The sequence below is a fragment of the Chroicocephalus ridibundus genome, chromosome 7 (genome assembly GCF_963924245.1).
Source record: "Chroicocephalus ridibundus chromosome 7, bChrRid1.1, whole genome shotgun sequence".
Lineage (NCBI taxonomy): Eukaryota > Metazoa > Chordata > Aves > Charadriiformes > Laridae > Chroicocephalus > Chroicocephalus ridibundus.
In genome coordinates this window covers 30,976,422-31,000,428 of record NC_086290.1, presented here as the reverse complement: position 1 = coordinate 31,000,428, position 24,007 = coordinate 30,976,422, and the positions used below count along the sequence as shown (strand labels likewise).

Below are 24,007 nucleotides of genomic sequence, written 5' to 3'. Positions count from 1 at the left end.
ACAAATTTCTTCTTTGCCATCTGCACACCATGCCGCATGCCAGATGACAAAATAAAATTTGCAACAGCAAAGTTCTTGGAGCACAGCAACCTTCTAGAGAGCAAGCACAGCCTGTGGCAACACGGTTATATCAGCTTAGTCATGGACCTAGAACAGAAGACATCAGGATGCTGAAACTGGAAGCTGGAGCACACATCAGAAGACAGAAAAAAAATGCTTTAAAAACACACCAAAACACTGCATCCCTGAGCAACGGGAAAGCCATGCCAACAGCTGGGAATTAGCGATACCTTACAGAGGTGACAGCACAGCAGTTGGAAGATAGGAGCAAGTCAATATTGAGATAGAGGGGCTTGGGCAGGACCACCAGGTACAGACGGCAATTTCTTTTGAACACATATATACATCATGTGTCAAAGACTACCACCTGCAGTGGAGTCTTATGTGCAAGACGTGATGCTGTCAGTAGCTTCAGCTTAGATTATGATGAACACCACCACAATCAGAGAGGCACCCCTGCTCCACCCAGGAGGGCTACTACATGCCGTCACTGAGAAAAAGAGAAGCAAAAGCACTTCCTGATCTGAACCTGGTAAGAACCTGGCAAAGATTCCAGACAGCATGTCTCAATTTGGCTGGGGGAAAAAAAAAAATTAAATAAAAACACCCTCTAACTTGAAACAATCTTTTACATAATGAATCAATCAAACAATTATCTTTGCTCTAGTATGTTCAAATCAAGGGAATCATCATTGAAAATAACAACGAATTTATATAGCTCATTTAAAGCCACAGTAAGCTACGCTGCTGATTCACTAATGAACAATAAAGGTCACTACTACAATATCATTCTAAGTATTTTCAGATTGTGCAGTGTGATAGACTTGAAGTGGCATGTTCATGAAAAAAACATCAAGATACTTTGGAGAGGGAGGTAAAGATGGAAAGATATCTGGGCTCTACCTATATACCAGATGGAAAATAGGGAATAACTTGATGGGATGAGGAACTTTGTGCCCCAGACTCATCCGGCCTCAGCCAAAGCCTCTGGATGTCAATGGAAGCGTTTCAATGAGCTTTGGATTAGGCTCTTGTATAGAAGAATGGTATCTGAAAGGGGAGGAGAGGGCAAGGAGAGAATGAGACATCTGTATCCTGGAATGAAGTCAGGAAGTTAAGGCCTGACAGCCTTAGACAGCAAATAAATAGCTAGAGTACTAGATGTAGGTTGCTGAAATGCCACACTCCACGTGGAAACGTTCCTTTTCAATTGTATTCAGAGAAAAGACTGACCAAAACGCAGTTAATTTATTTTTTACTTTTTGAGAGTTCATGTTCAGAGGGGGGTACATGTACGCAATTACTAAGAAACAAAACATTCTACCAGGATGAACCGCACACCTTTGCTCGTGGACGTTACATCTATGAGTTTTAATAATGTGGCAAATGGGGCAATGTAGCAGACCGTGCTCTGAATTGCAGCATCACTCTTTGACTGTTACCAGAACCAGATGCTTCAGAGGAAGCTGCAGTTAGTCAGCAGTTAGTAGGTTCCATAGACCTTACATCATAAAAGCAACCTCTCCACCCCAGAAACTAACTCAAAACAAAGCAACAAAGGTCTAAGTCCAGGTTTGCAGAAAGATGTAGGTTTCAGAAACACAAAACACTTGATGGCATGTCTGTACTTACAAATGTTGACATAAAAAAATAAACCCCATAATATTTAACCTTGACAGATCTACTATTTGAACACCTAGGAAAAAAGCACAATATAGTAGAGAGCCCATGGTGACTTGAGAAGAATGATGACTTTTCCAAACGTCAATGTTAAATCTCTAATGCTGTGTTGGGTTCCTCTCTAACAAAAATATGTGTACTTCTACTTCCAGTAAAACACCATTTTCTTTAAAAGAACTTTGCAACATTTCAAAGATCGCTCATTTTTTAATGATCATAAAGTAAAAGGGAGAAATTTCGTATCGTATCAAGCAGCTCCAATATAAACTCAGGAAGAACATTCCAGTTTCTAAGTCAGAAAAGCACAAAGCAGCAATACTATTCTAAGGATGCAAAATGGTCTCCAAAAAAGTATAAAACTTGTGGTATAAACTAGTACAACTGAAAATGAAATGTCTAAGGAGGGAAAGACCAGGGTTAAGGGTTCTGTATTGATTTTTTTTTTCCCCACATTGGGATTAAAGTGATTTCAGCTGGGACCCAGCACTACAGATGTAATTATAATTTCCATTTATATTTTTAGACTGTGTACAAAGAAGTGTAATAATGGACAGCTGAACATTTTCCATTGTCCATTAAAAACGAAATGTTTCTGTTGAAATCTCTGTAAGACCAAGGACCACTGCAGTAATCTCTCAATAACAGAGCTTTCTTCAGATGTTTGGTGACGAGACAGAAGGGAGAGCTGTCAGCCCTTCACACAAAGAAATCAAACCAAAATGGCATTAAGGTTGTTATTCCCCTCAATAATACTAAAGAAATTCCAAGTTAAGATCAGTAACAAGTCTCTTCAAAGAAAAAGTCAGATTATTCATTAAATAACCTTTCGTGATATTATTTACAGGATATTTAACAAAAAGCATTGCATTAAGGCAATGCTAAGGAGGCATTATTTAAACAACAGAAAGTGCAGGCAGTGAAAAAGTGAGATTTCTCCAAGTACCACTGCCTGTCTGCCATCCTTCCCTCATGCTTTACAATGCATGTTTAAGTCCAGGTTTCCTGGAGGCCTCTGATAGCTAGGCAATGATTGCTATTGAAAAGTAAAACGTATTCAAGGTAAAGCAGGTGCTTAAGTGCTCTGATGGATCTGGGCCTAAAAATTCAAGTTGTAAACCCCAACTCAATTTCAAACGACTAATTGAATTAGTCTTTTTTTTTTTTTTGTTAAATTCCCTTTCGTTTCAAACCGATCTGCTCTGTGCTTCCTGCCATAAAGCGTGATGCAGTCAGTGCTGCAGCACAGCCCGTACCACCGAGCTGCTTCCACTCGCCATTCCAGAGGGGGCTGCAGCACACACACTACGCGGCAAAGACATCCTTACAGAAAATGCTCAAAACCAGCACGGGTATATTCAGGCAGGCTAAATTCAGCTCAATTCCCCAGTCAGCGAGAAACCCAAATACGTTCAGAGACCCCCACAAAGCTAATTAGAGGACTAACAGAAGTCGAGTCAGCCAGTAAGAAACAGTACGCACAGCGAAGTCGCATAGGCTTTCTGAGCACAGCTACTGGGATCTATCAAGCTTTTAACTGATTTTGGAAACCTTTAATTGCTGAACGTATAGTGTGTTTTGCTGACTGAGGATCTTTGGAAGAAAGACTGTTAGTATGTCCTTCTACTCGTCCCAGCTATTGTTTTGGGTGGTTGATTTCAATTCAAGAGCATATCACTATTACCTCTTTAAGAAAGCAAAACAAAGGGGAAAACTGTGACCATACCATGCTTCTAAAAATACATGCTTTTTATACTGAAGACATCTCGGTTCTCAGTAAACAAATATTCCTTTTCTTTAAAGCACAGCATCTCGGATGGAGCCAAAATGCATAACAAGAATGCTAAATGAGGGACCAAAACCTGGTGACACATGGGTATGTACAACAGCACGCTAACACCTAGATCCAAGCAAAAAGCCATTCACATGGATTTTCAACTGTGAAATCCTGCTGAGATTGGTTTTGCTTGCCAGATTTTGTCATGATCTACAACAGACTGCTCTCAAAGTACTTCCCTTCACCAGGAAAACAAAGGCTATTTTTCTTCTTTAAATGAAGAAAAGTGTCAGCTACTCAATACCCAAGGACCCCCGTTGGCTTGGGGTTTTACTTGATAACCTGGGCTGGGTTTTGTTCACATATTTACCGCCCGCTCTCTCCACCCTTGGCTGGAACTGGCTGCCAATTTCCAAGGTGCTGTTTCAGACTATCTAATGCACAGATCCAATCTCCTTGCTGAATTACATCTGGAGTGGAACAACAATGGCAGATAATTCACTTTCTATTAAAGTTAACACTCTCCTCCTCTTGCTTCCCACGTATGTTATACAGTTGGACGCGTTCGCATGTTCTGCTCTGTTTTTTCAGCTGTTGCAAGTGCATGAGCTGTCAGTTACTCTGTGTGCAGAGAGAGGACAGTGACTTGAGGAACAGCTTCCAGTTTACATGACTCCTCACCTCATCATCGCTCAAACTTTTAAATGAATCCTGTTGGGCTAGAGGCCCGAAGCAGAGAGACCCTTAGGTGCTCTCTCCCCCGCCATTTTCCCCCTCATTGAATGGTTAATTAGAGCAGGCTAACTTTTAAAACTAATATTTATTCAAACAGCTGGAGGATCCCATCTGCTCCCGCAGAACAGAGCGCAGAAGTGGCGGAGGCATCACTGATACCAGACAAAAGCCAGCAGAAGGTATGAATTCTGTCAATATCTCCATAGTCAGATTAAGTGACGTTTGGCAGACAAAGTTTTCGAGTACAGCAAAGACGCTACCGTTACTGTAAAGATGTGGTTAAGTTTTTAGCATATGCATTATGGTATTTACTATATTTCCAAAATACAGCTTGCTGAAAGTCTGACTAGTGGCCTACGTGCTACTTAACACCAACCACGTGCCAACAAAGTTTTGCTGGTGTGCTTCTGGCATACCCATAACATCTTTACCAGTGGAAAAGATGCTCTATAGCTCATGCAGATTTTCCCAAATAAGCATCAACAACAGAGCAGTATCACTGTGCATCTTGTGCTTTGTTTATGCCGTATTTTAAAGAACTGTTCTAGTAGAAAATTTTGTACAGGTGCTAAGTGACAAAATTAGTGCTAATTTACATAACTATTAAATGCTAGAACAATGCAATCTTTTCCAAGCCTAGAGATGAGGGTAAAGATTCTTAAGAAAGCAGGAATTAATTTTCTCTGACAGGGTACAACAGGGGTTTTTAGCTCCGTGCTTGCTCTTAAAGTTATGGTCCATAACTGCTGAACGTTTGCAATTCTTCAACAACCCTGAATTATGTTCATTTTTTAAGTCCTATTTTTACTTCACTTATCTGTGGTAAAATGGGATGTGGTGGTGAAGAACATAGAGAGCAGGCAAAGATATATTCCTTTTTCCAGGATCTCCAAAATATGGAGAGATTGGGACTGTGAATATTGGTGGGCAGAGTTCTCTGGGAAAAAACAAATACCCTAATCAGAGTTTATCAAATTACTACCAGACTGACCCAAACAGCACAGAAATGAAGGAATATGCTTTAACAGTGATCGCATTTCAGTCTAAACCTACTGCTGACTGCAATCGGTAGGAACACATCCATGGATCGCAGTCGTTCTGGATCAGGCTCACACTAGCTTCTACAACATTTCTTGTAGAATAAGGTGTTACTCAACCTGGATCGACACATCCAAAGCACGATTTTCTGAAGTGTCATAGTTGAGGAGCAACATAAAAGCGTTAGGTGAATATATGGGCAAAGAAAGCTGGACAAAAACTCGTGGATTTTGGAATACTCTCTTGATATGTGCTTAAGAGACTTCTGTGCAGAGAAATTAAATATGTCACCTACTTCTGAAATGGAAGCCGTTTGGCTGCCAATTGTATGAGCTGTGTTGAAACAGCTGCTCTAGCAACTGTTTTTACTATTAAATTCTTCAGTGATTCTCTTAATCCCAAATTAGACACCTCTTTCCTTTAATCACCAGTTTATATAAAAGCTCTCTCCTCACAAGGCAGGGTTTCACCACGGATAACAATCACAAACAACTGCAGGTCTGCTTAAAGCGCTGCCCTTGTGTTTCTCTACGGCTCGCGTCTCCCCCACCCTGTTTCTTATTTCTCAGTGGGTGGCACGCTGAGTGCTCACGACTCTGTCCCCTATGTGTTTGTAAAAGAACCCAGAACTATATTTGAGTTCTTAAGATTTCACAGCCTGTCATTACCTTACAGCATGCAATTAAGACTGTCCGCATACAATTCACTTTCCTACTTTATCATCATTATCTCCTTTCCTCTTTCATAGAAGTGTACCTAAGAATACCTATAACTGAACTCACTTTAAATGACTTGCTATTAGAAGATGAAACTTGCCATTGCTTCCTTGTTTTTAACATTTTTCCTGTTGTTTTTTTTTTTTTTCTGAACCTACTTTGCGAAGATTGGATAAAGGAACGGGATGGATTATGGAGAACTAACTGCAGTCTGCCTCTAAGCTGCTGTTTGATTCCAGGAACCTGGCTGAGCGGTGATAGAACATACAGGAGGTTCACGCACAACGCCGTCAGAGCTGCAGGAAGCTTGCTCAAAAAATCCTGATCCAACACCCTTGAAAATCATACGTATTTACACCCGATGCTGTTGGCTTCCTACATTTCTCCTTTTTTGTTTTTAAAGCATGTTCACTGACAACCATCTTTCAGTCACACCTCCAGACCCATTTATCATGAGAAAGCCAAGAACTGCAGTGGAATTGTCTTATTTTACAATTAATTTTCTCACAGAAAGAAAAAAAGCTTATTTCCTCACTTTTGCAGCCTAGAGTCCACACTTTTTGATCAGTTCTGATTTATAACCCAACATAAGCAGCAATGTTTTTATTCCAAATATCTGTACCTAGAAAGCAGCCAGCTGAGCTTCAGCAGCCTGTTGGTCTCCTGAGCAATTTCCATATCCATCTCAACAATGCAAAGGGAGTATTTGCATTTTGTAGCACACATCTTATTCCCCAGGTTTCACTCAGCACATTACTCTGTTGATGCATTCTATGGGACATATGCTTTTGTTTTTTAATTTGATTTTCTTTTTAATTTGCTACTCACTTATCTTTTTTCCACAGATCCTTCATCTCAACCTAACCATTTTGTACTGACACTTCTTTCTTTCATTAATATTTTGTTCCCTAACAGTTGTTTTGTTCTTTTACTCACTGGAGGCATAACTAATACAGCTTTCTTTTCTGAGGCAATGCCTCCATGACTTCATTAAATTTTATAATATTAATTCAAGCCCTTTTGTTCAAAGGCAGTATTTTCCTCCATCTTTGTATTTTTAGGCTGAATTTGGTGCCCTTAGTTTGAGTGGGAGGTCCTTATGCCTGGTTATACACTAAAATCCATACCAGATCCATGTTTTTTGTAAATGTGACACTTGAAAGTATTTGTATTTACTCCGGCTAGTATCTCCTTGCAAAAAAGGCTGGCTGTTTAGTTTCAAAATATTAATTGACTTTTAAACTATTCCATATTGCATCAACTGGCTTTTCGCTATGAGGAGTTGACTGACTTATTAGAAAAATTGACAAAACCCATCCCTGTCTGCCTCCTTCTACACTTCTAAAGTATTCTTCTGGGACATCTGGTTTTTAGTGTTTTTTTTTCAAGCCATGTCCCAGTTGTTGCAGACATTTTCTTTGCTCAATTTTCTTTAGTTATTCCCATGGAAATTATAGAAGTGGGCTGCTAGCCACAATCCAGGATCTGATGTCATGAACCTTGACCTTTCTGAAGTTCTAAAGTATACTTTTTCAGAATTAAGACTTAATTTGGTTTGGAGAGAGGCATCCTGTTCATTTCAACTGATATTTCTGTTTTATTAGAAAGCTGGAGGTATCTTTTACAACCAAATCTCCTTCCTTTTTCATTCAACTTAGAGATTTCTGTAATTGTGATCCTGTTTACAATTTTCTTTCCTCCTTTCAGCCAAGTTTGAGAGAAAGACAGAAGACCATTTTTTGAAACGTCTACAGTATGCTGATCCTTTCCTACCTGCTCTGCTTTTAACGTCTGAGACTCTCCCTGTAGAAGGTATGCACAAGTTATTTATGAACTCTGCATGTTTTCGGACAAATGTGTTTTGACACCATACACAAAAAAGCGCCTTCAGACTTCACAGATGACACCGAGATGATATTAGCATCATGGCACACTGCAGCAGAGTAACCGAAACGAGGTAAAACAGAACAAGTTGCAACAGAGCACTTCCAGCCTTCTCCTGCATGTACGTATCACAAATCCGGTCTCCCACAATGGATTTGGACCCTGTCCTTCTTGAAATACAATGACTTCCCTGACATCTCAGAGACACTGGGCAGTTTCCACAGCAATCAGTTTTATTACCTTGCAGAGTTAAGTAAAGTTAGCTAAGCAAATCTTAAACTGTTTGATATTGGATTTAAGCTAATCTTTTAATGAGCACATCAGCTTGGTTCCCAAGCTTGTGCTCTAGCATGTGAGAATGATCTTTTTTCTTTGCCTGTATTTCATCTTGGCTGGTTTATTGCAACGTATCTTGGAGGTCCTTGAGTAGGACCAGTATTTCCATTAAAACTGATTCTAAATTCATCTGCCAGGACTTAAAACCCAACTAAAACCATACACATATTTCATTTATAATGAGATCACCACATTGGAAGATACAGACAGATAAGATTTTGCTGCATTTCCAAGGAAAGTACAGCTGTCAAGATAAAGATCCTATTTAAAAAATATCCCTGAGTTACTGATATTACTTTAGATGATTAAAACAGAAGAGGAAGTTAATAATCAAGTATACCATAGAATGTCCTGTTTGAATATTATTTATATTTCACATGACTAGGATGGTGAAATTGAGTGGGCCATTCATTTTTGTGCCCTACTTAGTTCTAATACTACTTAGGACTCCAAATTATCAAGTCTTCTTAGTTTTGCAGTTATGTCAGAGGAATATATATTAAAAAAAAAGATTTACATTGAAAATTAAAAAAAGACCACTCACAATTGGTTCCCTTGACCCTCTTCTCTTTATTTTAATCCATATGAGAAATGGGGGAGATAGATACAGACTTTTTTCAGCTACACAAAACTAAAAAATACTTGCCCATCACTCTGCCCTTCACTGGTTTGTACCACTTTGGAGGGCCTTATTAAAAATATTGTGTATCATATTATGCACCAAAAGTTAATAGGTTTGCTCTGTACCTGTATAATATAAGTCCAGAATCATAGTTTCACTGATAGACTGTGACTTTGGTGACTCTGGACTGCGTTGATAAGTTATTACACTGCCATTGAAGTTTTGGTAACATGCTCCCCCTCCCCCCATTTATAAAAATATATCTGCAGGTGCTCTTTTTAACCAGGTGAACAATGCTCCGATTTAAACAGTGCTGCAAGGCAGCAATGGCATTCCCTGTGATACCTGCAAATTCAGTAGAGTCATGTAACAAAGTCAGCTGAAGAGAGAAAGAGTGGAAAATGGAGAGGCAGACTAAGAAGTGGCTGAGCACCAAGAAGGTAACTCGTCAGAAGAATATTTGGCAGAAGATAACTTGGCAGAAGAGCAGCAGTAGTGCAAGACAGAGCAACACTGTCACCGTTACTGAGAACTGCTGTGCCACCGCAGATGGGTCAACACCAAAAAACAACCAGAACATCACATCCCTCAGCTGAGGGCTATAACCACAACTGCACTGCTGGGTCAATGCGGTGTGACATACTGTTGGATGTCGAGGAGGAATGTAAATGAAGTACACAAAATGAGAAGGGGGGCAGATTTTTTGCAGTGTGGGATGGAAAAGTTAAATCAAAGTGATTTAAAGCAAAAAAATAATAATTGTGATTTAAACCAACAAGCAGGGAATTTTGATTTAAGTAACTGATTAAACCTTGCCTTTTTATCTGTGCTCCTTGGTTAGTCAATTCCCATAGGTCGGGAATGCTCTGACAAGTTGATTTGCAGCTAATTATAGTCTGCACTAAAATTGAGATTATTTTTTTTTTGCTAACCAGGAGAATACACTATATACATATTTAAGTAATGTCAGTATATTAATTTCAGATTCTGCTAGACAATGGTGAATGATGACTCTTATTTAATAGACAATTAACTTTTTCTTGTGATTTGTGTCAAGTCACTTTCTGATGGCATTTTTGGGATTCAATTAAATTGCAGAAATCCTGTCTTTTCAAATAAACTTGGTTAGTAAAATAAAGGTAAGAGCACTAAGATGCAAGAAAAAGCTAATGAAGCTTGCTAAGTAATCCATTCCTTCTCTTTGAGCAACCTTATTTCTTCATGACATAGGTGTTACAGAAACTTTGCTTTTGATCCAAAGAGTTGGAAATGTTTTTGACCCAACTCTAGAGGCTACCTCATAAACTGACTGCATGGGGACTCCGTCCCCTTGAGTCAATGCTGTTTTCATGCTCTATAGTGTAAGACCTAAGCGCTCAATCCATTCAAATTATTGAAAGGGAGCTTAAAAGATAACATAAACGATCACTGCATAGAAATACTGAAGGAGAGGCAGTTTGCAGGCTTGACTCTTAAAATCTAGCAGAAAAAATATCTACCACAGTAGCCAGAAACTGAAATCGGCTAATTTCAGATTTAGAGGGAAAAAAAAGGCATGATCCTTTTAAACAGTAAAATAATTAACCTCTGAAGAATGTAATGAATTCTCCACAATGTGACATCTTAATTCTAAGTTAGATGCTTTTGTAAATACATTTATAAAAGTAATGCAATGGATCAAAATTGGGATTTAGTTTGATACAGAAATGTAGGTCTTTGAGGGCTCAGGCAAGGTGATCAAAATTGTCCTTTCTGGCTTCATACCTAGAAATGGAGGATGTGCTGCTTTTAGCTACTGCTTTAAGAAGTGCAAGTTGCATGTTCAATCTGAAGAGAAGTTTCCAGCATGGTAAGACTACGTGCTGCCACTGTACTGCAAGGCCAGTTCCTTAATACGTTTGCAAGTTTCCTAGTTTTAAGATGCATGTAACATTTAAGACAGATATTCCCGTGAGCCAATTACCAGTTTGCTCAGTGTTTTCCTCCCAGCCACAGCAACAGAGCTGAACTCAGCTATGCAGCCTGAACTCATCTTTCCGTGCTAGCATTTTTCTAATGCTCTTACTGCCTTTTCAGCCCCACTCCTTTCTCAACAAAAACATCTGTTTTTCAATAATATGAGGATTCTAGAGAAAGTCTGGAGCATTAGCTTTCCTTTGGAAGCAGCATTTTTTACGAGGAAGATGGCTGAGCTTTCTGATCTACACTCTTGTCACCAGTGTCCCATCTCAGTGTCTGGCAGTCTGCTTTTGGTCACAGCCAGCTTTTCCATCAGCACAGAAATGAACGTGTCCTCGAACACGAGATTTCTCCAAACAAGGCTGCCATTGGCAAGACTGTGATTTACATTAAGACAGATTTCCATAAAAGCAAGCTCAAAAATAAAACTATGAACAAACAGAGCAGCTTCAGCTTCATATCTGTTCCACAGCTCCACCAGGAAAATATTCTGGATTGCACGACCCAAAAAACAGGCATTAAAAATAGTTTAAATAATACAAGCATTTTTCTGGCTCCCACACCCTTGCTGTGCTCCTTTTCCCAAAAGATGAGGCTAAAAGGTATAAAAATCAAGCCATTCTCCTCCTAAGCAGGAGGATTTAACATTGCTTAATACTACTACTCAGCACTACTTAGCTGTAGCCCCAGGGCAACACGTAAGTACTGAGCGCAAAGAACTGTATCGCTCTTGCAAAGCCTTCCATTCTGTCTTCCCCACTTTGCTGCTTTTCTGCAGACAGAGCAGCACAATGCCGTGCGAGATGAAGACCTGCCACTCTCCTGCCACGGCCACTTATCATCTAATTCAGATGTTTGCCTCTGTAGACATTTCCAAACTGAGTCTACAGACTGGCATTATTTTACCTAGAAACTTAACTACGTAACTCAGCTGGCCGCTCATTAAGCCAGTCACATACAAAGCCTTCCTCCAAAGGCTGCTGCCTCCTGTTTTCAGCTTTTAATTAAAAATGTAACCTTACACAGGAACAGATCCTCCTCTCAAAGGCAAAAAGGGCATCACTGAGCTCAGTGAGAGCGGGACACTGGATTTGCTGCTTCATCTACTGAAAAGGCAAGCACGCTTGACACAGCTGAAGTCCTCAAATACAGCTAATACAGACTTATATCAGCTGAATTTGGCCCATCATATCTAGGCTTAACTTAGCAGCTTCAGAGAAAGACAGAAAAATACAAAACAAAAGGGCAAAGCAGCAACGATGTTTCAAAGCTTAGATTTTTACAGCCCAGCAGCCATGTTCGGGTGCTGCTGGCAATCTGACTTCCTCTCCGTGCAGGGTGTGTGCCTTTGCGTAGGAATGGGCAGTGCCTCAGGGACACCAGACATCCATAAAGCTATTTGGCAGGCGATCATTCCTCTTTCTTGCCCAGTGGGGAGGAAAACCAAAGCTCTCTTACTCAGTTTGTCCATGCCCACACACACTGGCATGACTCCTGCTGGCTTCCAGGTAAGCAGAACAGTTTCTCTGTCTAGGTCCCAGCTACTCCTGACATGGCACAGATCCCCTCCTCCCCCCTCATCCAGTGAAACTGGCTGCAGTCCAAGCGCTTTCCTCTCTTTCCTTGTGTGGTGCCACACCAGAGCAGCAGGCAAAGGTCATATCCTCCTGGACTCAACACAATACTGCAATAAGAGTCTGTTTTCCTGCATCTACAACCCTCATCTGAAGCCTCTTTAAGCATCTCTTATTAAACTACTTAAACGGCTAAGCATGCAATTATATACCACGTCCATACCAAATGGAGCTCAGTGGTTTGACCAAGGTGAGGACAGGGACAAGACAAGGGCAGGAAACCATGAGCTAATACTAGAATGCTGGGGAAATGAAAGCTGCTCTTTGAGGAACTACTACCTCTGTATTTCTTTCTACCTGCCTATTTCTTTCTCTTTTTTTTTTAATAATGCTGCCTGTTACAGCAGTATTTGTGGATCCTCCACTGAGAATAGGCTGGCAAATGGGTTGTTTTTACCTGGATTCTTCTTTACTCCTGGGCAGTCAGCCATGAGAACAAAAGAAATCACTCATTTCCATTAGTGGCTGGCAATGAGACTGCATCCTCTTCTTCTGGATTTAGACTTCACTGTAGCAATCTAGTCATTTGTGACTGCCAGGGCTTAATTACTGCAGTAACATGAAACTGCAAAACTTACAAAACCTAAGTATATAAGGCAGCGGGCGGTTGCTGGACTGCAGGCGCACCCAAGCGTGTGCTGGCCCAAAGCTCTGCTCCTGCCAGCATGGAAACCCTCTGGAGACGCGCGGTAATGGCACGGCCTGTGTGCGGCAGCGTGAGTGTTTGGGTCTGGAAGCACACAACCCCTCGGAAGCGTAGGCCCTCTCCCTCTCCAGCATAATCTCCTTAGGCACTGAGAGAAATGACATTCTTCACACCGATCTGCAAAAGCTTACTGAATGTTTGGATGACTTCCGACATGGCGAGTTCCAGCCAGCTAAATACTCAAACCTGTCAGAAGAGCTACAGAGTCACGATTCCAGCAAGTTAAATGGCGGTTTTGGGAAGAACACCGTGAGATTCATGATCTGATTCAGACAGACCTACTTTTTTTAAAAAACCCCAAACCCCAAAACTGCGGGGCGAGCAGTACACACACCTCAGGGACATGCCGAGGATGCAGCGTGTTTGAAAAGGAAGGGGATAGAAGGAATACACAGAACTACAGCAGAATACACTGCTGCATAAAGCAAGGGCACGCCTGCATCTGCAGGGTCGTGCTCAGTTCTGATCATCCTCGCTCAAAAGGAATACCAGTGAAACAAGAAGAATTCAGAGTGATGGAAGTTACTTCACTGGGAAATTTCCATTTTAGAAAGTTTGAAAAAAATAAGGTTGATTAGCTTGAAGGGAAGGAAAAACGAATAAAAGGAAACATGATACGGGAATGCGAAAACTGCTGTACAGACATACACTGGGCACCAATTGCTAATTTATTCTTGTAATTCACAAGGAAGTACTCAACAAAATCGAAGTTTAAAATAGATAAAAAAGAGTGTGCTTAATTAAACTACACCTAACTAACCTGCAAAAATCACTGCTAAAAACATGCCAGGAGACGTGAGTGTTGGAGGACTATGAAAAAAGGTGGCTGTTTACTCAGGAAAGTAAGAATATCCACACTCAGTCAGGAAATATGTACAGGACACGCTGCTGGAAAGCAGGATTCTGTTGTAAAAGCCAGTTACTGCACAGGATGAATTTCCAAAACGCAGACTGACACAAATATCATTTGAAGGCAGTAACTAAACGACAGACACATCTTTTGGTTTAGAAACCATGGACATTAAAAATGCCTACAAACACTCAATAATATCTTGTGAGACAGCCTTTATATATTGGTTTCCAAAAGTAAGATAGACTATGTATTTTCACCTGGAATTGGACATAGCATTACTTATTTATCAATCAGTCTCTCCAGTGACACCTTTGAATGTAAATAGCTCAGTGGAAAAAGAAGCAAAAAGAAATTATTCACTGATTTCCTAAATGCCAGCACTACTTCACAACAAAGAATCTCTTCTTGCTTGTAAATAGCTATTTTTGCTTTGCTTTTACAAGTTATCTTGCTTGCAGGTCCAAGAAGTAGAACGGGCAACCCCTCTAAGGTCTTTCCCAGACCTCTAATTCTAAAGGGGAAATATTTTCTATTTTTGTTTTCCTACAACTGCTTCCCGCTATCTCTTATAGCATCCTCTCACTGCCCTTTCTCGCTTGCTAAATCTTACACTCCGCTATTAGAACTCCCATAGAAACGGGACTGAAATCTCTGAAACGCTTCCTTTTTGTTATGCCCCACTGGTTTCAGACTAGAATTACTCTTCATTGAGTTGATAAGGATTAAAAATTAAAAAAAGCCCTTGGAGAATTCATTCTCATTTCCACAGTGTTCGGTTAAAGCACAGAGATGCGCTACTGGAACAGAACTGCTAGTCAGACGGTCTTTGCAGCAACAGTGGGATTTCAGTAGCCGTGGCTGCCGTAGCGGAGGCTTTCCACAGCAGTACTCTGTCAATGCCAGCTAGGATTATATCACTATAAACTCGGTCGTTTATGCCCTGCTACGACCTGTTATAACTCTTGCAGAGCCAGCTTCCTCAATGTCATGTTCTCTACCTGTGGATCATGACTCTTGCTGACATGTTCAATGAGAGAGCTTTTTTTTTTCTAAATTCAAAAGTCCAAATTAATAGTACAGTTATAAAGGTGGCACTAAATCAGCAGCAAAAGGTGACAAGACAAAACTGCAAAATAATCTCTCCTGTTGGAGCCGGACATCAGCTGTGGGCCCATTGGAGGGAGGGTGAATCAGTGTGTGTGTATGAGGCTCGGCGCCGTACCTGGGTAAGGATGCGTACTGCCTCTCCATCCCCTCGAAGTGGAGATTGTATGAGCTCCCATCTGGACCTTTTCCAGGCACCTGTGGAGAGAAGAGTAATTAGAGATGAAGATCAATTATGCAGCCCAGCTACTAACAATGCATCTCAAAACGATAAGCAGAGAGCACATGATGCTGCAACATGCCAAAATCAACAAAAGAAAGGCAGGGGCTCAAAGAAGCTCCAAATCCCATACATAATCTTATCACCGCTAACAAGAAAGGCTTCCATATCAAAGAACAGTTTAGAACGGGTACAATCTTCAGAGCCTTTTCCTCATCTGCGCGCTAGCCGGAATACTCTCTCTCCTTCCCTGGCTGGCCTTCCTCCTAGAATTCAGTTACATGAGGACGTAATCTAATTAAGTAAGCACACCCCTTCTGATGCCAGTGGCATAACTGCTTGAATCAAAGCTAGCATCTTAGTACCGAGTTTGCTGGTTTTTCTCCGCTTGTGTGTTTTGCTCGAGTATAAAACGTGATATAAACAGGCTTTGCTTTCATTCTTAACACAAATCCAGAAACTTTCCCTAACGCCACTGCAAAATTAAGTATCCAGCTGGGAGTTAAGTGCATTTATCATGCTCTGGTGCCATTTCAGAAGTGAAGCATTAGTGCACTCAGTCAAAATGCCAGCTCGCTACTTGGTTTGTTTTCAAGATGGCAACTGGCGTTGGCTGGAGAGCACAATTCTATCAGGAAAGCTCCAACTGGGGTACAAAACGGTGAACTTCAATGCTTTTAGCACACAGGAGCTCTCCCAATTTCACTCACTCAATGCCTGCTGATGGCCCAAAGTGTTAAGAGCCTTGTTAAAATGGAGCTATTAGTCTTTTCCTCCATAAATGCAGGAGGCTCTGACTGCCTTCAGTGTTTCCTACATTAGTATGTATTCCTATTCCGGTGCTGCTAGAATCAGCAGTTTTATAAAGCAATATACTAAGAGGCCATTTAAAATCCCCTTCCCCTTTCACGGATTAATAGCAGAAAGAAAGATTTAATGCCTTTTCAAACATTTTTAACAATTCATTAAAAGGAAAAGAATAAATCACATCAAGCTTTCGGCAAATGCCTGATTACAAAAAAGAGACAACAAACAAAAATTAACATGTTTTTCACATTCTACAGGTTAGAGTACATTTCTGTCAGTCCTTCAATTTATGCACAATACATCATTTTCACTGAAGGGATGTAAAAGCTTCTACAATGGGAAAGGTTATGCACTCAGGTGTAGCAGGTCTAATCTAGCTTTACATAGCATTTCTGTGTACAATTTCTTGTGGACCCATTACAGAAGCCAAGTCCAATGCAAAGAGAGGCACTGTCCCCTGGAGCTACTAGGCAAGCTTAGGAATTGTTCTAGACAAATACCGTTATGCACCTTGCCACTCACTGAACATCCAAGATACTCATAAGTGAAAAAAATTATTTAGCACAGACCTCTTGCTAACTCCCCTTTGTCTGACTCAAAACAGAAAGGAGTCCTCACGGAACTGACGGACACAAGAAATAACCACCTCTGATTTGAACTGACCCATGCTTTAGCAGTGCCTGACTTTGGACGAGCAAAAAATAACAGTAATTGCCCTACATTTCAAAAAGAGGGCAGTAGGCTAAATGGATCATTCATTCATTTTTTCCACCGGAAAAAATGACATGTAGAGAGAATTTATAAAGATAGAGTCACTTAGGCTGAGAGTCACAGCCACTTTGGCTGTTCTTACACTGCTAATTTGATCAGGTTGATGATTTCCCTTAATTCACCAGGTACGCCGGTGAGAGAAGAGCCTCCACATTTCTGCTGTTTGATGAAGAAGAATGAGGGGAAAAGAAATGAATGTATAATTTGGTTCACGCAGCACAAAAGCCACGTAGTATACGGTCTATCTCCATGGCTGTAGGTAGGCTATTCATCATGTGCAGCAGCAAGATGTTTATGAGCTAAAGGATGTGCCCGGTAACTCTGTGCATTTGCAACCCTGTGCAAGTTTCCCGGTGATGACTCTCACGCCTAGCGGGAGTGACAGCAGCCAGTCAACGTGCAAAAACACAAACAGATTTGGAATTGCACCAGCATCAAGCAGTGATCCCAAAACTTATACCAGTCACCAGAAAGTAAAAAAATATTTACATCGCAAGGGCGTTTTGCAGCCTGAAACCACCCCTTTTCCGATGGTTTTCCTACAGACCAAATAAAAGGCGATACCCCCCACCAGGTCTGTTTGTATATATGATTTGAGAGACAGTTGCCATAGAAACACCCTGGTGGTGGATACACAATTTTGCTAATTTGGATCCATCGAGCGGCTGAGTCTCCACACCCTATATAAAACCCCCGACGCACTGGAAAAGCATGCTCTGGCTCTGCACAGCTAATTAAAGACTCAGCCATTTCTTCTTCTTTCCCTTCTCCATCTGTCCATGCGACAGTAAAAACGTATCATCACTCAGCCACCAGCAAAATGGTGCCCGGAATAAAATACTATCCTGATGAAGAGAGAAACCGCAAAAATGGAAACACCTCCCTCGTAAAAGTTATTTATGTTTCCAGAGAGAGTCAAAGCAAAGGGTTCCTTGCTGCCTTTTACAACAAACTAAGCTAAAAATCGGTGTGAAAGGTACTAATTAACAAGATCAAAATATTCCGGCTTCTCTTCTTTCCCCAAAACAGGACGTTCACAGCTGGCCCTCAGTACAGGTGCGGAGGTTTTAACCGCGCGGTTAATAATCACAAAATGTTTAGGCAAGCAAACAGTAGTCTTAATAAAAAGGATTAAAACCTGGAAGTCCTATCAAAGCTAAACAGACGCTGACCACGAGGTGACCAGTGAGGCATGGGAGCTGACGGAAGGTGCATTACTTTGCTGAGTCCATATCGGAGACGGCTTTTGAGACCAACACCCCAATCAAGAAAGAGAGAACACGACAGCAGATGAAATACACATTTCACAAATGTATGGTAATGAGCAACAGAAAGAATGATCCAAAACACGCTCCCATATTTTTAGGGTTTAAATTAACGACATCAACTTAAATAAGAGCCATCATTATGAAGAGATCATCTCTTAGTCTAGAGCAGCCTCAACTAACAAGCAAAACATGAATATGCAAAAATAATGGGGTAGAGATAAACACAGAAACAGCCATCATCCCATCAGTGCAATTAAAAGAGCAGCATGCTTAAACTGAGGAAAGGAAATGCTATCTTTATCAAAAAACAACAACAAACAATTCATGAAACTTAACTGTTCTGAAGTATCGGTATGGCCAAGCCCTTTGTAGCATGGAAAATTAATAAACTGGATATGCATACGAATCCAAACAACTAGCATCAGGTTGGCAGAAGACAGTAAAGCCTTCGACAGGTTGAAGAAAGGTAAAGCCTCAAAGAATCAGCCATTCCCCAAAAGGCAGAGGAGGCAAAAACCTCTGCACTGGCAGGTTATTCTCCTAATAGCCCCTTTGGGAGTCCCAGTGGATTCTCTGAAGCACGTAGCAGTGGCCACACTTGGAGACAAGGCACCAGAAAATGGGCACGACATCACATCCGTATAACTCACTGCCTTCATGGTCAGGATTTTCGGTGTGCTGGAAAGGCACTTTTCCTACATAGCTAGTAACATTTTTGCTGTACAGGTTGACACCTCTGCATCTTTACGTAAGTCCCTGCCAGCCCTCAGAGGCAGAGCCAGGCTGGTGGATGCGCAGACTGGAGGGATGTGGGCACTGCGCGCTGCTCTCCTCTCTCCCACTCACAGCCCTCAGCAGGGGACCAACGTGAATGGCCAAAAGGCAGAGAAGAACGAGCGCAGGCTGGGACTCCTTCCGCTTCCCTGGACAAATGGAATCCACATTTGTTTAAAGGCAGAAAACTGTAGAAAAATTCATAGTTTCACCTTTCACATGCAGATCCAAAACAGATAGAGAGGGAAAGCAACTGTAAAGAAAAAGAGAAAACAAAAGCTGTGCAGGTGTCACTGCAAGCTATGTCCCTGGCAAATACTCTAACCGCAGGGCACTTTGAGTTTTCTAATACACAAGTGTATTAGAAAAATGTATTATCAACACACAAAGTGATAAGCTAGCAGCAAATATCTCTAACCCGCCAATTCTCCCTAGGAAAACTTCCCAAGAAAAAAAAAAAAAAGGTGACGTGAACATGCACATGTACATCAAGCCAGAAACAAATATCTTAGAGCATTCAAATATTTGCAAATAGATTATAAGGCATAAGTAGAGAATACCTGCAGGCAGGTATCATGAAATAAGTCTAGGATACGCCTACAGGAAAATTCTGGGGCTGCAGAAAAACAATTCTTTAAGAGCAGAAAAAGGATTTACTTAATCCTGAAGCTTGAGACTACCTTGAAAACTGCAGAGAAGTGCAAGAGGCCATGTTTTTTCCCAGGAGACACCGCATTTGATTCCTCCTCACCTGCCTACACTGCCTTCCTTCTGGAGCATTTGTTAAAGGCTGAAAGACCAGCTGCCAGCAGCAAAGCCTCCCTTGCCCCTTCCACATAGATCAAGGTGTTTGGGGTTGGACACCCGTTGCGGTGTGAACAATAACAGCTATAGTGATCTTTTTTAAAGTTTCGTGAAGCCAGAATCAACTTTGCCTTGTGCACGTGCACACAGCTGATGGTGAGAGCTACCACACCGCAAATGGAAGCCAGCAGCAGCTCCTTACCCCTAGCAGTGGGGACACACTCGGTAGGACAGCGCGTTTTCACCTGGGGCTCTACCTCCTCACACAAATTCCCACCTGAGCTACCTGAGCTCTGTGCTCCAGGTTCATCCGGAGCGAAGTCGGGAGGCTGAAGACTCAAGACCTTGGCTACTGCTCGTAAGGAAAAGAACAACACGGAGCCATTTTTAGGGTGGCTGTCTCAGAAAGCCACCGTCACCATTCCCTCTCCTGCAGGTATTTCATTTAGAGCTGACTATAGGAAACTTTGATCATCTTTGCAGAGATCAGTTTGTTAAAAATTTTTTTTAAAGCTTTTTAACCAGCTATAGAAAAATCACAGCTCAGAGTTGTAAGTTTCATGCTCTTAAAAAGGAATAATACACACTGGGTGTTGCATTCAGGCTTATTCATTTTTCACTTACACACTAAACATCTCCTTTGCTCTTTTCATTTTTTTCTTTTCAACCCTTTGTTTTCCCCACTTCTGAACAACAAGCCTCCTCCAAACATTTCATCATTAAGATAAAAAAGAAAATGAGGAGTTTGTACTGTCCATTAGATAAGTAGCAACAGCGTAACTTCATCAAGGCTGATGTGATTTTAGCTACACATTTGTGAACCCAGTGCAAAACACTGCTGACTCCACGCTTGAGTCATGCCTGACTTACTTAAAATTATGGGAGATCAGGAAGAGCTTAGGAAGATGGGAGTCCTGGGACTCCTAACTTTTTCAACTTATTCACTGTGTACACTCAGGAAAGTCACTTGAGCTCGTGCATTGTGGTTTTCTCCCCATCAAAAATAGCGAGATACTACGTTGTATGTTATATGACTGACATGCGCTAAAAGACAGGAGCCATCCCAGGAAGGCTGCAGAGCGAGGCATCTGCTCTGCCATCACCCAAGTGCTTGGAAAATGCCACCCAGTTCTCCTTTTTTGCCTGAAAGTCTGTGTATAAACATGGCACATGGTACGGCTGCATTGCTAGTACATTTTTCAATAGTCTTGTGATCATCTGTTAAAGGACTTGATTCAGATGCTGGTTTGACCTCTGTTCTCAAAGCTCTTCTTTTGTCTGTGAGCGTTTCTAATCACATGGGTTGAGATTCAGCATGCCAAAAAAGAGCCGTGGTATAACGGAATTTGCCCTTTAACCTTCAGGTCTCCCCTCTGCTGAGACACAGTTGGTTTTTGTTTTCAATTAAGTGAAAACTGAAGAAAAACTGAGAGAGGTAAAAGTGGATTTGTTCTCCACCCCGGTCTCAATGTTTCAAACACAGGTGAAGCACCAAAATTCACCCATTTTATTTTTTTGCATTTCAACACTGTGCCTGGTTTTAGGGACTGCAAGTGAGATTTAAGAGCACTATTTGACTTGCTAACACTTTCTTTAGCTGTCAAAACAGAGGTGGGTTATGTAAGGCAGTGAACTGGATGTTCCATGTGAAATGGGGGAAGTTGATCTACAGGGTCTTCTTAGTGCCTTGCCTTACTGCTGTGATATCCTAATTATCCCACCCTCCAAGACCTCCAGCATTTCCACAGAAAACATGTTTTCCTCCATCCAGCTTTTCTATGTTTTCCATCAAAAGGTAAAAATTAAAAATTCTACCAGTGTCCACGACTCAAAAGAATTTTCCTGATGTTTTCCTTACATACACAAAGAAGGATGTATTTTGCTTTCCTGGTTTTGCAATGAAAGTTGAAACAGTGATTTTGCGTTATTATAACACTCATCATTTCTCCCTCTAATTTGGATGGTTTTTAATAAAGCTCCATTGATTCCACTGAAAGAAATCCCTCCTGGCAAAAGCAGAACACACACGCTGATTGCTAAATATGCGGCAATTATCATATTCAGCAGCGCACTTTAATATCTTATTTATAGATGTATCTATCTATAATTTGCTTTAATTAAGTTGCATTGATTTTAATGACAGAAGCAGTCCTCAAAGAAGAGTCTAATGTTATACGAGCCCATCAGTACTGCTTTACCATTGTTTGGATATAAGACAGCACCTTTAATACTTCTTTTTGATATTCTTAATGGTGCTTTTCTTTGCTCAGTGGCTGCAATGGCAAACCAAGATGATGTTCCACCGGAACTCTCAAAACCACCTTCACCACTACAGAGAAAGCACTTTCAAATTCCCTGTTACAAACTTGCTCGTAGGACAGTTTTCAAGAATAAGGAAGGAAGCAGTATCTTCCCAGCAGGTCCTGAGAAATCTTGCGTTTCTGTTCCTGCTCCATTTTACAGACATTTTGGGAGTGTAATTGTTAGAGGTTCTCAAATCATGGTGTGATGCCTTCAAAGTTTGTTTTGGATAGTCTGGCAACTAATGTAAACTTTTTTTCTTGTCAACAGCAAATACAGGGTAAATAATTTGGGAAGGTGAATCAACAGATGGCTATAGGTGCCTGTTCACAGCCCAGTCACCAAGTCATGATCTTGCAGATTTTTGAAGTTCTGTTTTCTGGGCTCAGTCACAGGGAATGTTGAGCCTTCTTTCTCTTAAGCACACGCTCACTTTAAGCATTCTATACTATAGTCTGGTCTTGAGATTATGCCAAAAAACACTTGATGCTATTAGAACTGTGACTAAGTTTGTCAAAAAACATCTTGAAGAGCTAAAGGAAGGTATCGCTGCACTCCTAGTAGAGTCTCACAGCCATGGTTTCTGCTGGGTGCTACCACATACCTTGGCCCTGATTCAGGAAAGCATGCTAAACACTGATGAGGGTGGTTTGTTTTAATTTCAATAGCATTTGATTCCTCTTGGAGGCATTCCCAAAGCTGACATACACCTGCATCTCTCAGTGGCTGTATCTTCTTTTTGGGTGAAAATACACAGGAAAAACATCTCTATCTCTGTATCCAGAACACGTCTTCACACACTTGAATGCAGAATTCTAGTGATGATGATCTCGGCATCTCCATCTCTGAAGTAACCCCATAAGATATTACTGGTTCACATCAATTGAGGATCTATCTCAGAGACTATTGAGGTAGCTTTATAACATTACTTATGCAGATCCTAATGTATCATTCACTGTTAGTATTTTTTTTTAAAGTGAAAAATAAGTGTTTTTTTTAAGAAATCACTGCCTTTTGGAATATATCAGCACTAATTTTATAAGAATTGTTCATGTTAAAGTGCAAGGGCGTGATCTCAAAGGAAAAGCGCCAAAGTAGCTATGCAAGTACACTTTCAGTTTCTGGTCATCATTTTTCATTCACTGATTATTGCTTAAGTGTTGATTAATAGTTATGTTCATGCTGCTAGAATGCATTTCCCTTGGGTGAGAAAAACATCCTTGTCTAAAGGAAAAAAGAGATAGTAATCAAACCATCCTTCCTCTTCCCCGTAAGAAACGCAGACGCACACTCCAGAGTCACTGATGATCTTGGTTTTGCTGGTGAGTAGTTTTGACGATTTTCACTTAGAAAATCAGCTGTATGCAATCAGAACACTACTCGGTCCGTCAGATTGCTATTATTAGCAATTAATTAAATGCTCCCCTTCTGTCTCTCTCTCTATACACATATATACACATACGTACACATATATATACTCAGGTACACAAATGTACATACTTACAGGCATTGTCCCTTCTCCCTATGCAACAAACACCAGGAACACTGACAGCAGTGCTCCATGCTGGAATTAAGCAGGGCTGATTATCTCAGGATTTACTTTTCCTCCTCAGTAATGCCCTACCTCTTGTTCAAGGAGGTGAAACTAATGGTTTAGGTTTAGAGAGAGCGGAAAATTCTCTATAAAGGCAATAGACTGAGGGAAATACAAACACAGATGGGAACTTTAAAAGGGAAACAGGCTGTTCCCATAACAGTTTAAAAACATGGCAATTGCCTTAGCTTAGTAGAAAACAAGCTCTCAGCATTTGCTGTATCTTGCAACAGTAAGTAGAGAGAAAATAGCAAAGATGGAGGTGAAGCCAAAACTGTGTTTTCAAAAGTGTTTTCGCACAGCCCCACAAAGATAATACTCTGCTTTCTGAACCCTAGCTCCGCCATCCCCCGATCCCTGCTGCTGC

At 41.0% G+C, this 24,007-nt stretch overlaps 1 protein-coding gene across 3 annotated transcripts in view; it reads right to left on the bottom strand.

Annotated features, from left to right (window-relative positions):
* PARD3B (par-3 family cell polarity regulator beta) overlaps window positions 1–24,007 on the bottom strand; it is a 426,548-nt gene that overhangs the window by 15,618 nt on the left and 386,923 nt on the right. For all 3 annotated transcript variants that reach the window (XM_063341445.1, XM_063341446.1, XM_063341444.1), the window contains one exon: window positions 15,220–15,299. In XM_063341445.1, the coding sequence (XP_063197515.1) occupies window positions 15,220–15,299 (80 nt within the window). The remainder of the gene's footprint in view (window positions 1–15,219; window positions 15,300–24,007) is intronic.